The 15,094-nt window shown below is 35.8% G+C and overlaps 1 protein-coding gene across 1 annotated transcript in view; it reads left to right on the forward strand.

The window, feature by feature from the left end:
• The window catches only part of PTPRR (protein tyrosine phosphatase receptor type R), a 243,175-nt gene that overhangs the window by 6,077 nt on the left and 222,004 nt on the right, over window positions 1–15,094 (forward strand). Inside the window, exon 2 of the mRNA XM_019455098.2 lies at window positions 13,480–13,778. Within this exon, the coding sequence (XP_019310643.1) occupies window positions 13,480–13,778 (299 nt within the window). The remainder of the gene's footprint in view (window positions 1–13,479; window positions 13,779–15,094) is intronic.

The following is a 15,094-nucleotide window of genomic DNA, read 5'->3' on the forward strand; positions in this document are numbered from 1 at the left end:
GTATCTTACAATACAATCCTCTTATCACATCCATCCCTCATAATAATGTCAGAGGTAAAACTTGAAAAAAAAGCATATCTGATCATGTTCTCCCCTTGTTCAATTCTTTAATACAGCTATTTTCTTTTCTTTTAAAATAAAACCCAAATTCATTAGCAGGGCAAAGTCTTCCACCCTCAGGTCTTGGCTAATTCCATTCTTATTTCCTGTCATGGCGGCCATCTTTGCACACTATTATCACACTAAGACCAAATTTCTTTTGGTTTGCCTTGCCTCTCATACTTTTCACATGTTGGTCCATTTATCTTAAATACCCATCTCTGCTTCTTTTTCTAGACAACTCTTCCTCCCATTTCAAATCTTCATCAGGCATTGCCTACTTTGAGAATCCTTCCTTTGATATCCCACATCGTTCAAGTAACTTTCCTGGGTTTTCCTTTGGGGCCCTGTATATTCTTCTGTTATTGTACTTAGCCTGTATATTGAAGCTTTTGAGGATAATAATGGAATTGTAGCTTCTATACCATTTCCTAGAACTTGTTGCCTAGTATGCCATCAGTGAATGTCCAATGAATGAATAAACGCATTCAGGATGTATTAGGCAAAATATATTATAATAAATTAAATTAAAGAGATTACATCTTATCTTCATAACTGTGAAGAGTAGAATTGATTTTACTATTGTTCCCTCAATCCAATTTACATTGATTAGTTACAAAGAAATGAAATGGGACAGAAAAGCTTTCATTTAAACATAGTTTTTAGGATAAGTTTGTGCACCCTGGGCATGATGATAGTTGTAGTGGAGTTGTGTGTTGAACTCCTCCTAGTTAGACATTCCTAAATGAGTTTCTTATACTACTTCAGGATGGGAATGAGATGAATGTCTTTATTTTAAATAAATCAAGGAATTAGATAAGACACATAGCGTGAGAGTTATGAACTAAGGAATAGATCCAGAACTCCTAATTTTGATTACTGATTGGTTATCATCTATCTTGCAATAACAAATATGAGCCACTTAACACATTCAAAATCAAGCGGAAGTGTGAGTTAGTGGGTTCAATATATCAAGACCCCAAATAATCCAATCTTCCGCTGCTCTCTCAAACAAAAAACAAACCATCACAGAAAATTTAGGAGTATTTGAATGGCTGTGTACATTTTCTTTCTCTCTTTTAATGTGTAGCCAAAGTGTTTATGGAACCATAAAATTTTTGGATACCATACATTTTTTTCATATGGAAAAATGCTACACCTAAAGGGAGACATGCTTATATCTGAAGAATGGAGACTAGTTTATGAATTGTAAAAAGTCACTTTTTATAAAATGATGGCTCACACATCAAAACCCATGTATTTCCATTAGTACTAATGATAATATGGATGTCATATTTTATGGTAAGTTTATTGCTGAATCTTTTAAAAACTGTTTACAAAGTCAAATTTAAAAGGTAGAGAAAACCATTTTTTCCCTTTAAAAGAGGATTTTGAAAGATCCTACTTGGCCCATGAATGCATTCTTCATTTTCAAAGCACTTACAAATGCTGACACATTTAGAGTAACGTTGATATTTCCCAGCATAAAGGATTTTAATAGCTTTGAAAAAATATTTAATGGCAAATTATTATTTTAAGATCAAATTTCCGAATGCTTTTTCCCCAGATAACATCTCTGCAAAGTGTCTGCTACTGCAATGATATTTGCCACAGAGTGACAATTAGCAAATTTATATTATGAACGTTATTAGCACTTTCCATTTAAATAATTTTTTACTCGTAATGGCTATCAAGACTGTCCTCATAATCAAATCTCATTTGATTTCAATTTATTAAGATGTTCGTGTCCATTAAAATTGCAGCCGCATGGACCAAAAACAAAGCAAAACTAATAGTTCACATGATGCAGCAATGTATCTGTATCTGTATTAAACGTAGATCAATATGTTTAATTATACCGAAGCAAATGCCAAGTTCAGTGAAGACATGAATCATTTTATTCCTAGTTCAGACCTGAAGCAATGTCCACGTCCTCATTTAAATGTGCACAATGGATTAAGGCAGCCTTAACTACTGATCCTTGGAAAAGAGCACAAAATGAACACAGAATAAGAGTGTCTCACCAGCCTATACAGCAACATGTACAGAGCAAGACTCTACTGCTCTTCTTTCACTATAGTAACGCCCCAACTCCTGATGGACCCTGGAGGGGAGATCAAGCACTATGCATAACTGTACAGAGCCAACTCCAATCACTGGGTTACTGGGAAAGATGCTCCATACAAAGAATGCTGTACATAATATGGTGAGTTAGCTTGAAAGCCCATCAATCCACTAACATGTGGTGTGGTTTTAAATTATATGCAACTTACTTGCTTTGCCTTGTTGATTCAAGACAGTATTTTTATTCTCCCTGGAAGAAAATAAAATAGCTTAAAAAGAGAAGTAAAGAGAAAATTAAAATAAAGGGGAAAATGCCATATTTTTAGATAACCTTTAACAGAATACCATAGCAGTTAAGAGCATGATATTGTGATCGGGTTCAAATCCACACATGATCACTTTCTAGCTCTGTAACTTAGGGCAAGTTACTTAATCTTTCTAAGTCTCAATTTCCTCTTTTTAAAATGGAGGTTATATATTATACAACTGTACAGTTGTGTATTAAATAGGATATTGTATGCTAACTACACTTAGTAAGTGCCATTTAAGTGCCAAGTATTATTTGATTAGGGGTAGGAGAGGTCGGGTGACAAATGATTAACTGGTATCTTGGAGCACTTTCTACTCCAGGTAAGAATAGTTGTTAATTGCGTGGTCCTCCCCTAGTAGAGGTTTATTTTTCAAAGAATTATGACAGAGCAGTGCCTTAGACCAGTGATATTAATTTCAAATGATGGAGGAAGGGACTAAGACAGAATGGAATGGAAGTGTTGACTTAAGGGCCTACCAAGCGTCTCCAAATCTCTATCTAACTGTAGGCAGGGGGTACCAGGCAGGGGTCTCTTCAAGTGGCCACTGGACCTTGTTCTTCACCCTCCTCCTGCCCCAATATCCAGACATTTACATCTCTGTAATATCATTACTATGGCAATATTTCAATTTTCTAATGTTCATTTTGTTTGTTCTAATGTTCATTTTGCTATGTTTTAATATAATTCTTAATCTACTGCGAGAATTATTCTTAAAACAGACATGTATTTTCTTCTTTGTCTTGCTATTGGATCCCACCTTTCAAATTATCTGGAGGACTCTACTATAAAAATGATGGAAATAATTTATAATCTCTATAACTATTTGTAAATAATATTTTAGCTGTTTGCATAACAATAACTGAAGTATAAAAGTTAGATTTTACAAATGCACTGCTTCATTACTCAGTAAGTACATGTGGAACTCAATTCCTATGATTTCTTCAGAGAGTAGTATTTCTCAGCTTTCCAGCCACATGATCATTTTTCTGTACTTCTAAATTTCCCCAGAAGGCATATCTTGATGAAGTTCTTTTAATGGCTGTGTAGGATTTAAGAGATAGTAGCATTTACTCTTGTCGACCTCTCCTGCAAATATTCTTCAGCTCAGTTCTTCAGGAATGGGGGCTGGGGCGGTGGGGGCTTCTGACTGCATTTGTCTGAACTGACATAAATCTCACTTTCTCCAGCAGAGTCTGAGGCCAGTGGTCTTAACCCCATTGCTTCCTTGTGACTTATGTCTAGTCACATTGTCCCAAAGGGCACTGTCCTAACTGTATTATGCTGTACTCTAACATGCATTTATCAGATGAAAAATAACTCTATTAAAGCTGGGCAGAAATCAAGAAACGTGAAACTCGTTCATTGTAATTTTGCCACCGGCACATAGCACACAGTGGATTTTTCCTGAAATGACAGTCAGTCCTGCGACTCCCAAATAGAGTTGGTTATTGTGCAGCTCAACTTTGGGTGGATAAGATAAAGAGGAAGAAGTAAGTAGTTACAGCGGGTTGGAAGTAGGAGCAGGAACTACATCTTCTAATGGAATATTTCAAGAAATATGAAGGAGTGTTTATATCAAAGAACACACAGAAAAAGTTTACAAGATGCCTTAATTAAAATCATTAGGATTCAGGTTCTCTCCTACATAGAGAAGAATAGAGCCAGCTCTATGAAATAGACTAATTACTTTGGTATTTAAAAAAATATATAGATATACCAGACACATCACTGGTCAAACATGTGAAACATTTAAATAGTCTTTTAGAGAATGACATAGCACCTCCTCATGGGATTATGTTTTCACATCGTAGAAACCCGTGCTTAGACCAGATTTTAGGAAGACCATTCCTGGAAAGAAGTGTTCCTTCAGTGACAAGCTCATCCAAGCCTTCTGTTTAACAGGGGCCATAATGGTTTATAATTTTTATAAATTCCATAGTTATCTTGTAGAAACTCTCATTTTATTATTTTTATTTTTTTTACTTTTTATTACATAATTGCTCATTTGAATATGAACCTTTTTTTTTTTTTTTTTTTTTGGTCAAATTTGTTGTCTGCTGTCAGGCTACAAAACCAAATAAATGTGGTACATATAAATACATACATACATGTATGTTGTTAGAATGTAACTAAGACACACAAACTGAATTTTATAAAACTGACTTTATAGATAGACAGGGCCATATGTACTCTTTCAAAACACTGGTGTAACTTTCCATGAAAACACTGGTAGGAGTGATCATATGTTAAAGCTGGGAGGTTATCCTAAAAGACATCAGCTGGCACATCTGGGGGGCACTGCAGTGTTCATCAGGAAGAGTGAGGGTTATTATGGTGGGTCCTTGTAACTGGAGATCAGTACTGTAGTGACATCTTGGGTTAACCATTACCAATAGAATTGCAGAACAGCTGAGAGAATAGTTTAAATGTTAGCCTCCTTACATCCAAGGATATCATTTCCGGAAATCACTGCTCCTATAAGTTGCCAGAGGCTCTTTTATTGTACTTGGTCTATTGACCTAATTGATTAGACCCAGAGAGAAGTAGTTGTCAGTCATAGTACACATCAGACATTTGGAAAAGAACAGTGGCAACGGTGTATGACACACTGAATGGTTGGAAAAAAAACTTGAACTAAGTGAAAAACAGCCTTTTGAGTCTGATACATGAATGTTGGTGATTTGCATATAATTTTGTTCTTTCTGGAAAAAATCGAAATCATGGGAAAACATAAACTGAAACTTGACTACAGTCTGGACATTTATTGTCTTAAATTTAAAATAAATGTAAAAAAAATCACAAATTTCAGAGGATACAAAGTAATACATTATAAAGGATCACTATCCGTATCTTGTATATACATAAGTTGCATTCTTTAAGGGAGGGTTTTGAAGATGTCCCAAGAGGATATATGGAGGAAAGCAAATTTCATTAAGGGGAACTGGAGGCTAACAGCAATCTTAGCTATCTTAGATGAAGCAAAAACATAACAGTAATATAATTCATTACATCAGAAAAAATTAGAAAAGTGAGTATAACTGTAAAGCTTTAGGTGTAACCTTTTTTATTTTACTTATGGAAAGTAAGTGTACTTCTTTATTGTATGTATGGAAAAACTTATCTCTTGAGAAAAAAGTCAGAATCATGCAAGATCCAATTGAGTCGGGGCTTCTCTTTTACTGAAGTACAGTGCATTCTAATCTAGTCATAGATATACCAGAAGCATTTTCATTCTCTGAGGAGAAAACTGAGGCTCAGCTGTGAGGAGACTTGTTCAGGCTTACATAGATGGGGGTAGGGGTGTTGCAACTAGAATCTAGGTCCCTTACCTCCTGGTCCATTGCTTTTTTAAGAAGTATGTTTCTTTCCTTTCTGGCTATCATTAATAGGCATCTTCTATATAGACTTCCATTGGTACTCCTGTGTATTTTTAACATTTTCCTGAGAGGCGTTTACAAATCAGATGAGAGCCTCATCTTTTCTCGTGTAGAAATTCCCAAGGGACTTCCCTGATGCTATCCATTTATATCTACTTTCTAGAAAGGAAAGTGCTGGCAGTGCTTTAAAAACAATGGTTATCCTTTCACAAAATGATCAGAGAACCAAGTTTCCCTTTTTTGATTGTTCACTTTTTCGGGTCTCTGAGAGAATGCTGCTTCATCCTTTTGTTCCTTTCACAGGTTACTGATTGACCCTTGCTGCTTTGAGGATTTATTCTGAGATGGTGCATGCAAGGCCATTCTACCTGGTGCATCTAAGAGTTACCAACCCTGAATCTGAAATAATGGATCATAACATACTCTAACTTAACATTGTCATTTTATCCATTGTTCTTTTAAAAAAATTTTTTTAATGTTTATTTTTGAGAGAGATAGAGCACAAGTGGGGGGAGGAGCAGAGACAGAGGGAGACACAGAATCCGAAGCAGGGTCCAGGCCCTGAGCAGTCAGTACAGAGCCCAACGCGGGGCTCGAACTCACAAGCCGTGAGATCATGACCTAAGCCGAAGTCGGACACTCAACCGACTGAGCCACCCAGGCGCCCCTATCCATTGCTCTTTGTTAAAGATGTCTTCAGAGATGACCAAGGTCATATCCAAAGTGAAATTTAAATCATGGAATTTTATGACCATCAAAACTGGCTATTTGCACATAAATGCTGTTTCTGTGATCAAACTACTTATATTTTAAATGCAGATGAGTATCTTTGAAAAGCTGTTTGCTAAACATTCTGTGAGACACTCTATCCCTTAGGGGCCTGAGACAGTTACCACTGAATTCTCAGTGAAGATGAGGAATCCTACTACATATCTCAGATCTCAGATCAACTTTATCTCAAGAACTGTTTCAATCTTTCTCCATTTTTCTGAAACGTAACTATCTTTCCTCCTTTGTCCTCTCGCTTATGAGATGGCCTCACTTCTACACAGAGAAAATAGAAACCATCAGAAGATAACTTGCTCATTTTCTGCCACCAGATCCCTTAACATCCCAGCATGGCAATTTGCTGCATCAAAGTCAGCAGGAGAGAGTCTCCTAGCAACACAGAAGTGACATCTTTTTTACCTAATCAAGAAAGTAATATCCCATCACCTTTGCCATTATCTGTTGGTTAAGAGTAAGTCTAAAGTGAGATCCAGTATTAGAGTCGTAAAAGGAAACAGAAAAGTATGGAATAGGGGTGCCTGGGTGGCTCCGTTGGTTTAATGTCCGAATTCATCTCAAGTCATGATCTCACGGTTTGTGGGTCTAAGCCTCGCATCGGTGTCTGTGCTGACAGCTGGTAGACTGAAAGTCCCATGTGAGAAACAAGAGGATGAATCCAGTATACAGGAGATGGACTGACCAGGAGAAAGAGCAAGGCACCTCATTCTCTGACATGGTATTATGGTTACTCCCCATAACAGGTGCAATTAAAGGTAGAGGAGAGAGCAGTTACAAAACTTATCTATTGTTTTCTCTTACATTTGAAACAAATGGCAAAGAGCTCTGTCTCATGGTGAAGAAGCAGGGCCAGGATGAAAGGGATGAAAGTTAAAGAGTGAAGAAGTTGAAGAATCAAATGTGTGCAACTTTGAGGTGTCAAAACTCTAATTGTTAATAGATGAAAAAGAACCAAATAGTTAGCTCCTGTATTTTCTCATCATATATTCCCATTTCAAATTCTTAATCTTCAAACTTGTTTATAATCCACATTTCAGAAGTCAACTGTACTGAAAGTATAATGAAAACGAAGACAGTGTATCCTTTTAAAGTAGACTATGAAGTACAAACTCCATCTCCTTCAAAATTTCCATTTTTCTTCTTTTGTAAGGGGTGGTGTACTGGAATCAACTGGGTCACTGTAATCCTGCATGTCAAAAAAGTATTATCTTAGTAAAATAAGATAGGTGTTCTCAATAAAGTTGGCATCAATTACTCCCCAAATAACATGTCCTTATAAAGCTTCAGAATCCAAAATGCCTTGGTGCTCCAAAAACAAAAGAATATTTGATGAGACAAAATTACCATTTATAAATATCTCAATAATCAGGAAAAGAGCTGCCATTATTTACAGGTTATAGTGAATTATTTTGTTGCTGCCTTTTTTTAAATTTAAAGTTTTATTTAAAGTAATATTTAAAGCTGTTATTATAGAAAAGCTAAAATGGACAGACTTTATTTCCATCATAAATGGGAAGGAGGAATTCAAAGTGATAATTTCTAATACGCTGCCTATAAACCTAATCCTATATTGAACAACCCAATATGGAATATCGCATTTTTCAATATGTACTGTTTTCCTGGTAACACTGTGAATTTTAAAAGCATACCAAGAGACCACATATGAATTATTTAAATTGAACAGTGCTATATAACAAACTTAAATAAGGAACAACATGCAAATGCTCAATATTTCAAGTGATTAAATAAATGAATGGAGTAAAATTTTGCTGTACAAATACCTTTTAATCATATAATAATTTTGAGGGTGTAAACCAAAAACAGTGTAATAAAAAAACATTTAGGATTTTTCTCCCTGTGTTATTTTGAGAAAAAAACTAGCCAAGAAAATGATGTATACTTAAAATGTATTTACACGTATGAATCGAAGTTAAGGTGGCTGACACCTTAACTCTGTGGAAGGGACACCACTCTGATATGAGCACCCTAATGACGTAGAGGGAGTGGGGGAGAGAAGAGAGGATGGTGTAGGCACTGAAGGCAGTGGGAAGGTGGGCTGGAGAACCCCACAGAAGTAAAAAAAAAAGGGGGGGATTAAGCAGGTGATACAAACTGCTATTAGGAGCTGCAATTCTAATCCAAGAACAAATTTAGAAAGATATGTGAATCCAGAGATGGTCAAGATTTCAGTCAACAAAAACTAACCTTATTAAATACCATAAAAATGCCATAAAAATTTGTAAATGCCATCTTATTCACTCATTTATCAAAAGCTATAAAATCACATATAATCTGAAATTGTTTCTATTTATAAAATTTAAATGCCACTTATAGTTCCTAAATCAGTTTACGTAATATTTAAATATAAACACTGTATTACATATGATTTTAAGTGATATTCCCAAACTCACATTTGATGTTTAGTATGTATAATACTCCCAAGACTCTCCAGCCTCCCTACATTCAGATACTGTATTTAATGACAAGAATATATGACACAGACCAGCAACAGCAAGCAACATCAAATAAAAATAAGCTTCGCAAATGTTGCTAGATTAATGCTCCAATCTCTAAAAATTAGTATTTAATATCACCATCATCCATCTCCCTCACTTCATCTACAACACATCTTTCTATTCCAGGACACCATTTTATTTTTTCCCCCTTAAAACTGTTTTTTACATTTTTTTATTTAGAGAGAGCACATGCATGTCCACATACACACACAAACACACACACACACACACACACACACACACACACACACACACGAGTGGGGGAGGTGCAGAGGGAGAGGGGCTGAGAAAGAGAATCTTAAGCAGGCTCCACACACAGCGTGGAGCCCGATGCAGGGCTCGATCCCACAGCCCTGGGATCATGACCTGAGCTGAAATCGAGAGTCAGATGCTCAACCAACTGAGCCACTCAGGTGCCCCTAAAAAATCTTTTTTATATGAGTATAATAGACACACGATGTTACATTAGTTTCACATGTACAATGCTCACCATAAGTGAAGCTACACTTACCACACATTATTACGTTATTAAAACATTGTTGACTATATTCTCTATGATGTGCTTTTTATTCCCATGCCTTTCTGACTTATTTCACTGAATATAATACCCTCTGGGTCTCATCCATGTTGTCTCAAATGGCAAGATCACATCCTTTTTTATGTGTAATATTCCCATTTATGTATATTTGTGTATATTAAAAAATATAATATATATATGTATATGTATATAAAAAATATCTTCTTTATCCATTTGTCTATTGATGGACACTAGGTTGTTTCCATATCTTGACTATTGTAAATGATGCTGCAATAAACAAAGAGGTGCATATAAAAAAAATAAATAAAGTGAGATCCAGCTCACTGTCAATGGGAGGGGATTATTTTAAGGATGTGAATACCAAGTGTGGGTCACAGAGTGCCATCTGAAAAGTCAGTCTACCACAATCTCTTACCTTCTTTTTCACATCTCTTCTCTTAATTTCTCTGTGCTGATTTCTGAATTGTCACCTAAATTTTTCCAATTTACTAAATCTCTGTTCAGTGGTGTCTACTCTACTGTATAACCCATACATTGCGTTTCATCAATTACCTTATTTTTTTGTTTCTATGATTTCCGCTTGGAATGAAACATGCTTATTCTCTTTTACTTAAATCCCTTATCTTATTTTCTTCTTTTGTCTCTGGGTGTTTTAAATCAACCTATTTTAAAGCCTCATTTATTTTTCCCTTTTATTTACTCTTTCTTAGATGAGAATCTTCCCACTTACTCCATCTTCTGACTGTCTCTCATGCAAGTAGTCTCAGTGTGCTTTGTAATTTTTAAAATCTACGAATGTTCTTCAGTGGGATTTATCTTCCATGGTAACACGTGGAAGTTGCATTTATATACTTATTTCTAGAGACATCACTATGAGAGTGATTTTTCAGTGCCTATAATACATACAAGTTCAGAAACATTTCTTTAAGTTTTTCTCTCTTCCTTGGTTTTTCTCTTATTCTATTACCATTCCTTCTCGCTTGTCTTTGCTGCCTCCTTCAGTCAGTTCCCTGACTCAAAATATTAGAATTCTAGAGTGCTCTGTCCATAGTCTTTTCTTCATCATCAATATCTGGTCACTTGGCTTTAAATTTTATGTGTATTGGATGAGTCACAAATCCATCTTTCTCTCTCCAACTATGAACTACACACTTAGTTATTAAATTTCTAATTCAGCAGTTTGATATTTAATAGGCATCTCTATCTTAACATTACTGAAATATTTACTTGAGTGTATTCATAATGCTGAACTGAAGGGGGTAATAGAGAGGTGGCATTTGAAGATAGAGAAGACAGAGCTAGTTCCAGAGACTAGGTCAGTGGGCCTCAGCTTCAGAGTTTGAATGTGAGAAGAATTTAGTTATAAATCCAGATTCCTAGGCTACATCGCCAGAGATTCTGCCATGGCCGTTCTAGGCTGGGATCTAGGACTCTGCATCTGAATATCCCAGGTGATTCTGTTGCGGGAAACTAAGCACAACACTTTGAAAAACTTTTTCCTACCTGATGGTTATAGTGGGACTCCTAATATTATGCTGCCTACTTTGTTCTTGTTACTTAAGGACAGGGCAGGAGTAAGTCTTTTCACATACACAGCTGGACAAGGCTGGGAAATTTTAATTGTGTTACAATTACTCACAAAATTAGATTTTTTAACCTTTCCTTGTAGGCCAGTTTTAGCACAAGGGAGATTTGTAGACTCACCTATCTTATTTAAGTAAAGTGGCTCTGACAAGGTTTGCTAAGATTGATAGCGTATATAAAGAGAGATTGAACATAATTGTGTAACTTTCTCAGTTCTATATTCATCTCTCATCATAAATCTACATTCTCTGATCTTTTAAGCTGCTTCTTTCTTTCTTATTGAAATTCTCCACTCCCCACTATTTTATCTTTTACTTTCTGAGTCTTCCTAAACCTGTCTTTTTTTGCATGTTAATCTTTATTAACATGCCTATTTCAATGGCGCTATCATGGCAGGTATAGTTTTCATGCTACCAAACATTATAGAAACCTTTTTTTTGGTAGGAGGGCCAGTCTGTCACGTGAGAAACCCAAATTCATTCAAGCATACAGTATGCCTTTCCCAAAACAAGAGACCATATTTAAAAGAGGAGTATTAAAAAAGCCAACTAAGATAAAAATAGTATGCCCATTTTATTTCTTAACTCCAAGTTGACCACTTCTTTGTTGCATTTCACAATATTAGATTCAGTTCTCATAGAGGGGAGGGAGAAAAGTGTTCACTTTTCAGAAGTATAGAAACTTCCAGGACACTATAATATTATTGAGTAAATTACTTTCAATAAAATTCTAAATGGACTTCTTGTGGTCAGAAAGTCAATATACATCTAAAACATTTTAGCACCAATCTCCATTAATAAAACACTGCAAGAATAATAACATTGAAGTACCCTGTTCTGAATTTCATAATATTATATATGTTCCTAAAGACATTTTCATTTCCAAATCTGAGGATCTCTTATCAGAGAAACAATTATTTCAAGGTCATCACTGCCCAATCATCATCTTTGGAAAATTATGGTAGCTTGATTGCTTTTTAAAAGCTTTTAGTATATTTAGCAAACTCAAGATTGAAGATACAATTGGTATATATTACTATTTCAGAATTCACATGAAATATAATTGTGATTTGAATAATCTGAAAGGCTAAAGTCACTGGTACCCAAAGATGATTCCCAAAGTGTTATGTCATGGAAGAAAGCACTTAAGCCAACTAAAAATAACCTGTCTTTATATCCCTAAGTGAAAGTTGAAAGCATGTTGGTAAGACAGAATTGCTGAAGATGATAGAAATATATGCTGGTCACAAAAAGCTTGATGGAGGGCAAAAGCTGTAAAAACTAGCAATTCCTCTACTATAAATATTCAATAAGAATTCTAGGCACCCCAGAACTTTTATAAAAAGAGGTAGGTCATTTTCTAAGGACAGTATTTGTACCACTCATTGTTGCCGTGACCTACCAAAGGAAAATCTGGGTGGCATTACTTGTGATACGTTTACTCTGCTTATCATCTTATATAGAAGATCTTTGCTTTTCTAACTGATGCTTGACCTAGTGATATTCTTTTGGGTCACGTGTACATGTTATCTATTTCTTCCTGTGGCCAATGACAAATAGGAAAAGGAGTTAGACAAGTCAATGGATATTTGCCTAACAGAGAAATAAAGGTGAATGTATCATGGTATCTGGACAGCCATATTACTAAGGAGAGAATGGTTATTGTTACCGAACGAGAAGTTGCTGAGTATATTCAGATTTCTGCCTTCAGCTTAAAATATTCTGCAAGCATTTAAAAAAGATCATACATTGCTAACTATAATACAAGCAAGATAAGTATAAAAAAAGAGTTGTATTAAAGGCTATTGATTAAAGGGAGGAAGTCTTGGATATGACATTAATGGTTATCAAAATCATAACAGATAGGGCATCCAGGAATAGAAACTCAAATGGATGTTAGAACTGGGAGTATAGATAAAGGAGGAAGTTCTGGACTGAAAGATGTGTAAGAATATCTAATAAATAGGACTTTTTCACACTACACCCACTTCTGTCCACCCTAAGTCTCTGAGATGCCTCCAGACCAGCCAAGTGTGTCCTATTTGTGGGATAATGAAGCAGGGGAAAAGGTGGAAACCAACCGATCTAAATTCTTCACAAGTCTTAAAGCTGCCTGAGGACAGGTAATTCTCTTTATCAGATATTTCTACTCATCTCACTGAATAAGGTCTTTCATTTTTGTTTTTTGCTTTCTCACCATTTCAGGGTGCTTTTCCAGAAATAATGATCAAGTGTTGGCAATTCAGCAGAAGAAGAGTGGAAAGCCAGTATTCACTTATCACCATTCACAAGACATTGAGAAGAGCCTGGATATAACTCCACAAAAGATATATAAGCATACCTATCATTCCTCTTCTAAAGCTCAAATAAACAAACGCCACCAAATTGTTAATTCAGCATTTCCGAGACCTGCGTATGACCCATCTCTCAATCTGCTGGCTATGGCTGGTCAAGATCTTGAAGTGGAAAACCTTCCTATCCCTGCAGCAAATGTAATTGTGGTGGTAAGTGTTTTGTTTAACTGATGCTGATGCTGATGCCGATACTTTCCTCTGTGGCTGATGCTTGGGAAAAAAAAATCAATGGTGAATAGTTATCACTGGATCTCAAGGATTATTTACCACTGCGCTTCTCATTCTTTGATATTTCTTTTCTTTTTTGGTACTTGATTATTGTCTCTTGGATGCCTCTTGAATGTAAGCCCATGAAATAAGAAACCTTGTCTGTATCCTCTGTGCACAGCAAGGTGCGTGGTACATAGTAGGCGGTCAATAAATATTTGAGTAAAAAATTGCTTTAGGAAAGCCTTGCAGTTATAGTAGGTAGTACTCTGCACTGAGCCTCTGTCTTCTGTGACAATCTGTTCAGCAGACAGGGCTTAGTCTCAGTTTACATAATTAATTAGTACCTACTGAAGATCTTCTAGCCACTTGTCTTAAAATTGTAATGAATGAAGAGACTACTGAAAGGTGGAAGTGTAGTAGAGGGGGAAGGTAGTTTTCTGTCACTGGAATAAATAAGATGGTTTGGGAGTAATTGATGGATAATATTCTTAATATCACTGAAGAGGCATCACCCTTTATTAATCAAGATAATGCAGTGGTTCCATTGTTCATATTTTCAGGGTATGTAGCTCAGGCCAGAGTTCTCCAATTTATGGAAGTATCATAGTTTAAATACATACTTTGAATACAAGTTTGACACCCTGTTTAGACTACAGTCCCTCTTAAGTTTAAAATCACAACAGGAGGATTCACATTAAAACTGCAAGTCAGTAGCTAAATGACTGCTATTGCCTTTTTGCCCCCAAATGTAATCAAATATGTTGACTTTTGAGGCCAAGATCATTGAATGAAGCCATGTTTACATTTTGACAGCCTCTCTATGAACCAAATGTAGTTAAATTTGATAAACTTTTTTCTTTTTCTTTATTTTTTATCTTCTACACATAGGATGCTTTGCCTGATCTTGAAAATCAAAGATCCATTCATTGATGTTTTCAACTAGCATACACTGAGTATTTATTATGATCCAGTTGTCATTTGGGGGATCCAGAAAGAAACAGATGAAATGGAATCTCTGGTTTTGCTTGGCAAACGTTTGAGGGGAAATGTCGGTAATTCAGTAAAAAATCATAAATTGAGAACACAAGATGAGCTCTTGTTACAAAATATGTGGGTCACTTGGCCTCCTGAGGTACTCGAACAAATTTTGTACATTTACATGAGTAACAGATGTTCTGAAGGTGAAAGCCATGTACTGTGTCTATTCGGTGAAGACAAATGATGTTAACGATGTGGCTGTATCTGGATATGCCTGT

This window comes from Panthera pardus, unplaced genomic scaffold, assembly GCF_024362965.1.
Source record: "Panthera pardus isolate Hobbes unplaced genomic scaffold, ASM2436296v1 HiC_scaffold_6, whole genome shotgun sequence".
In the NCBI taxonomy this organism is placed as follows: domain Eukaryota; kingdom Metazoa; phylum Chordata; class Mammalia; order Carnivora; family Felidae; genus Panthera; species Panthera pardus.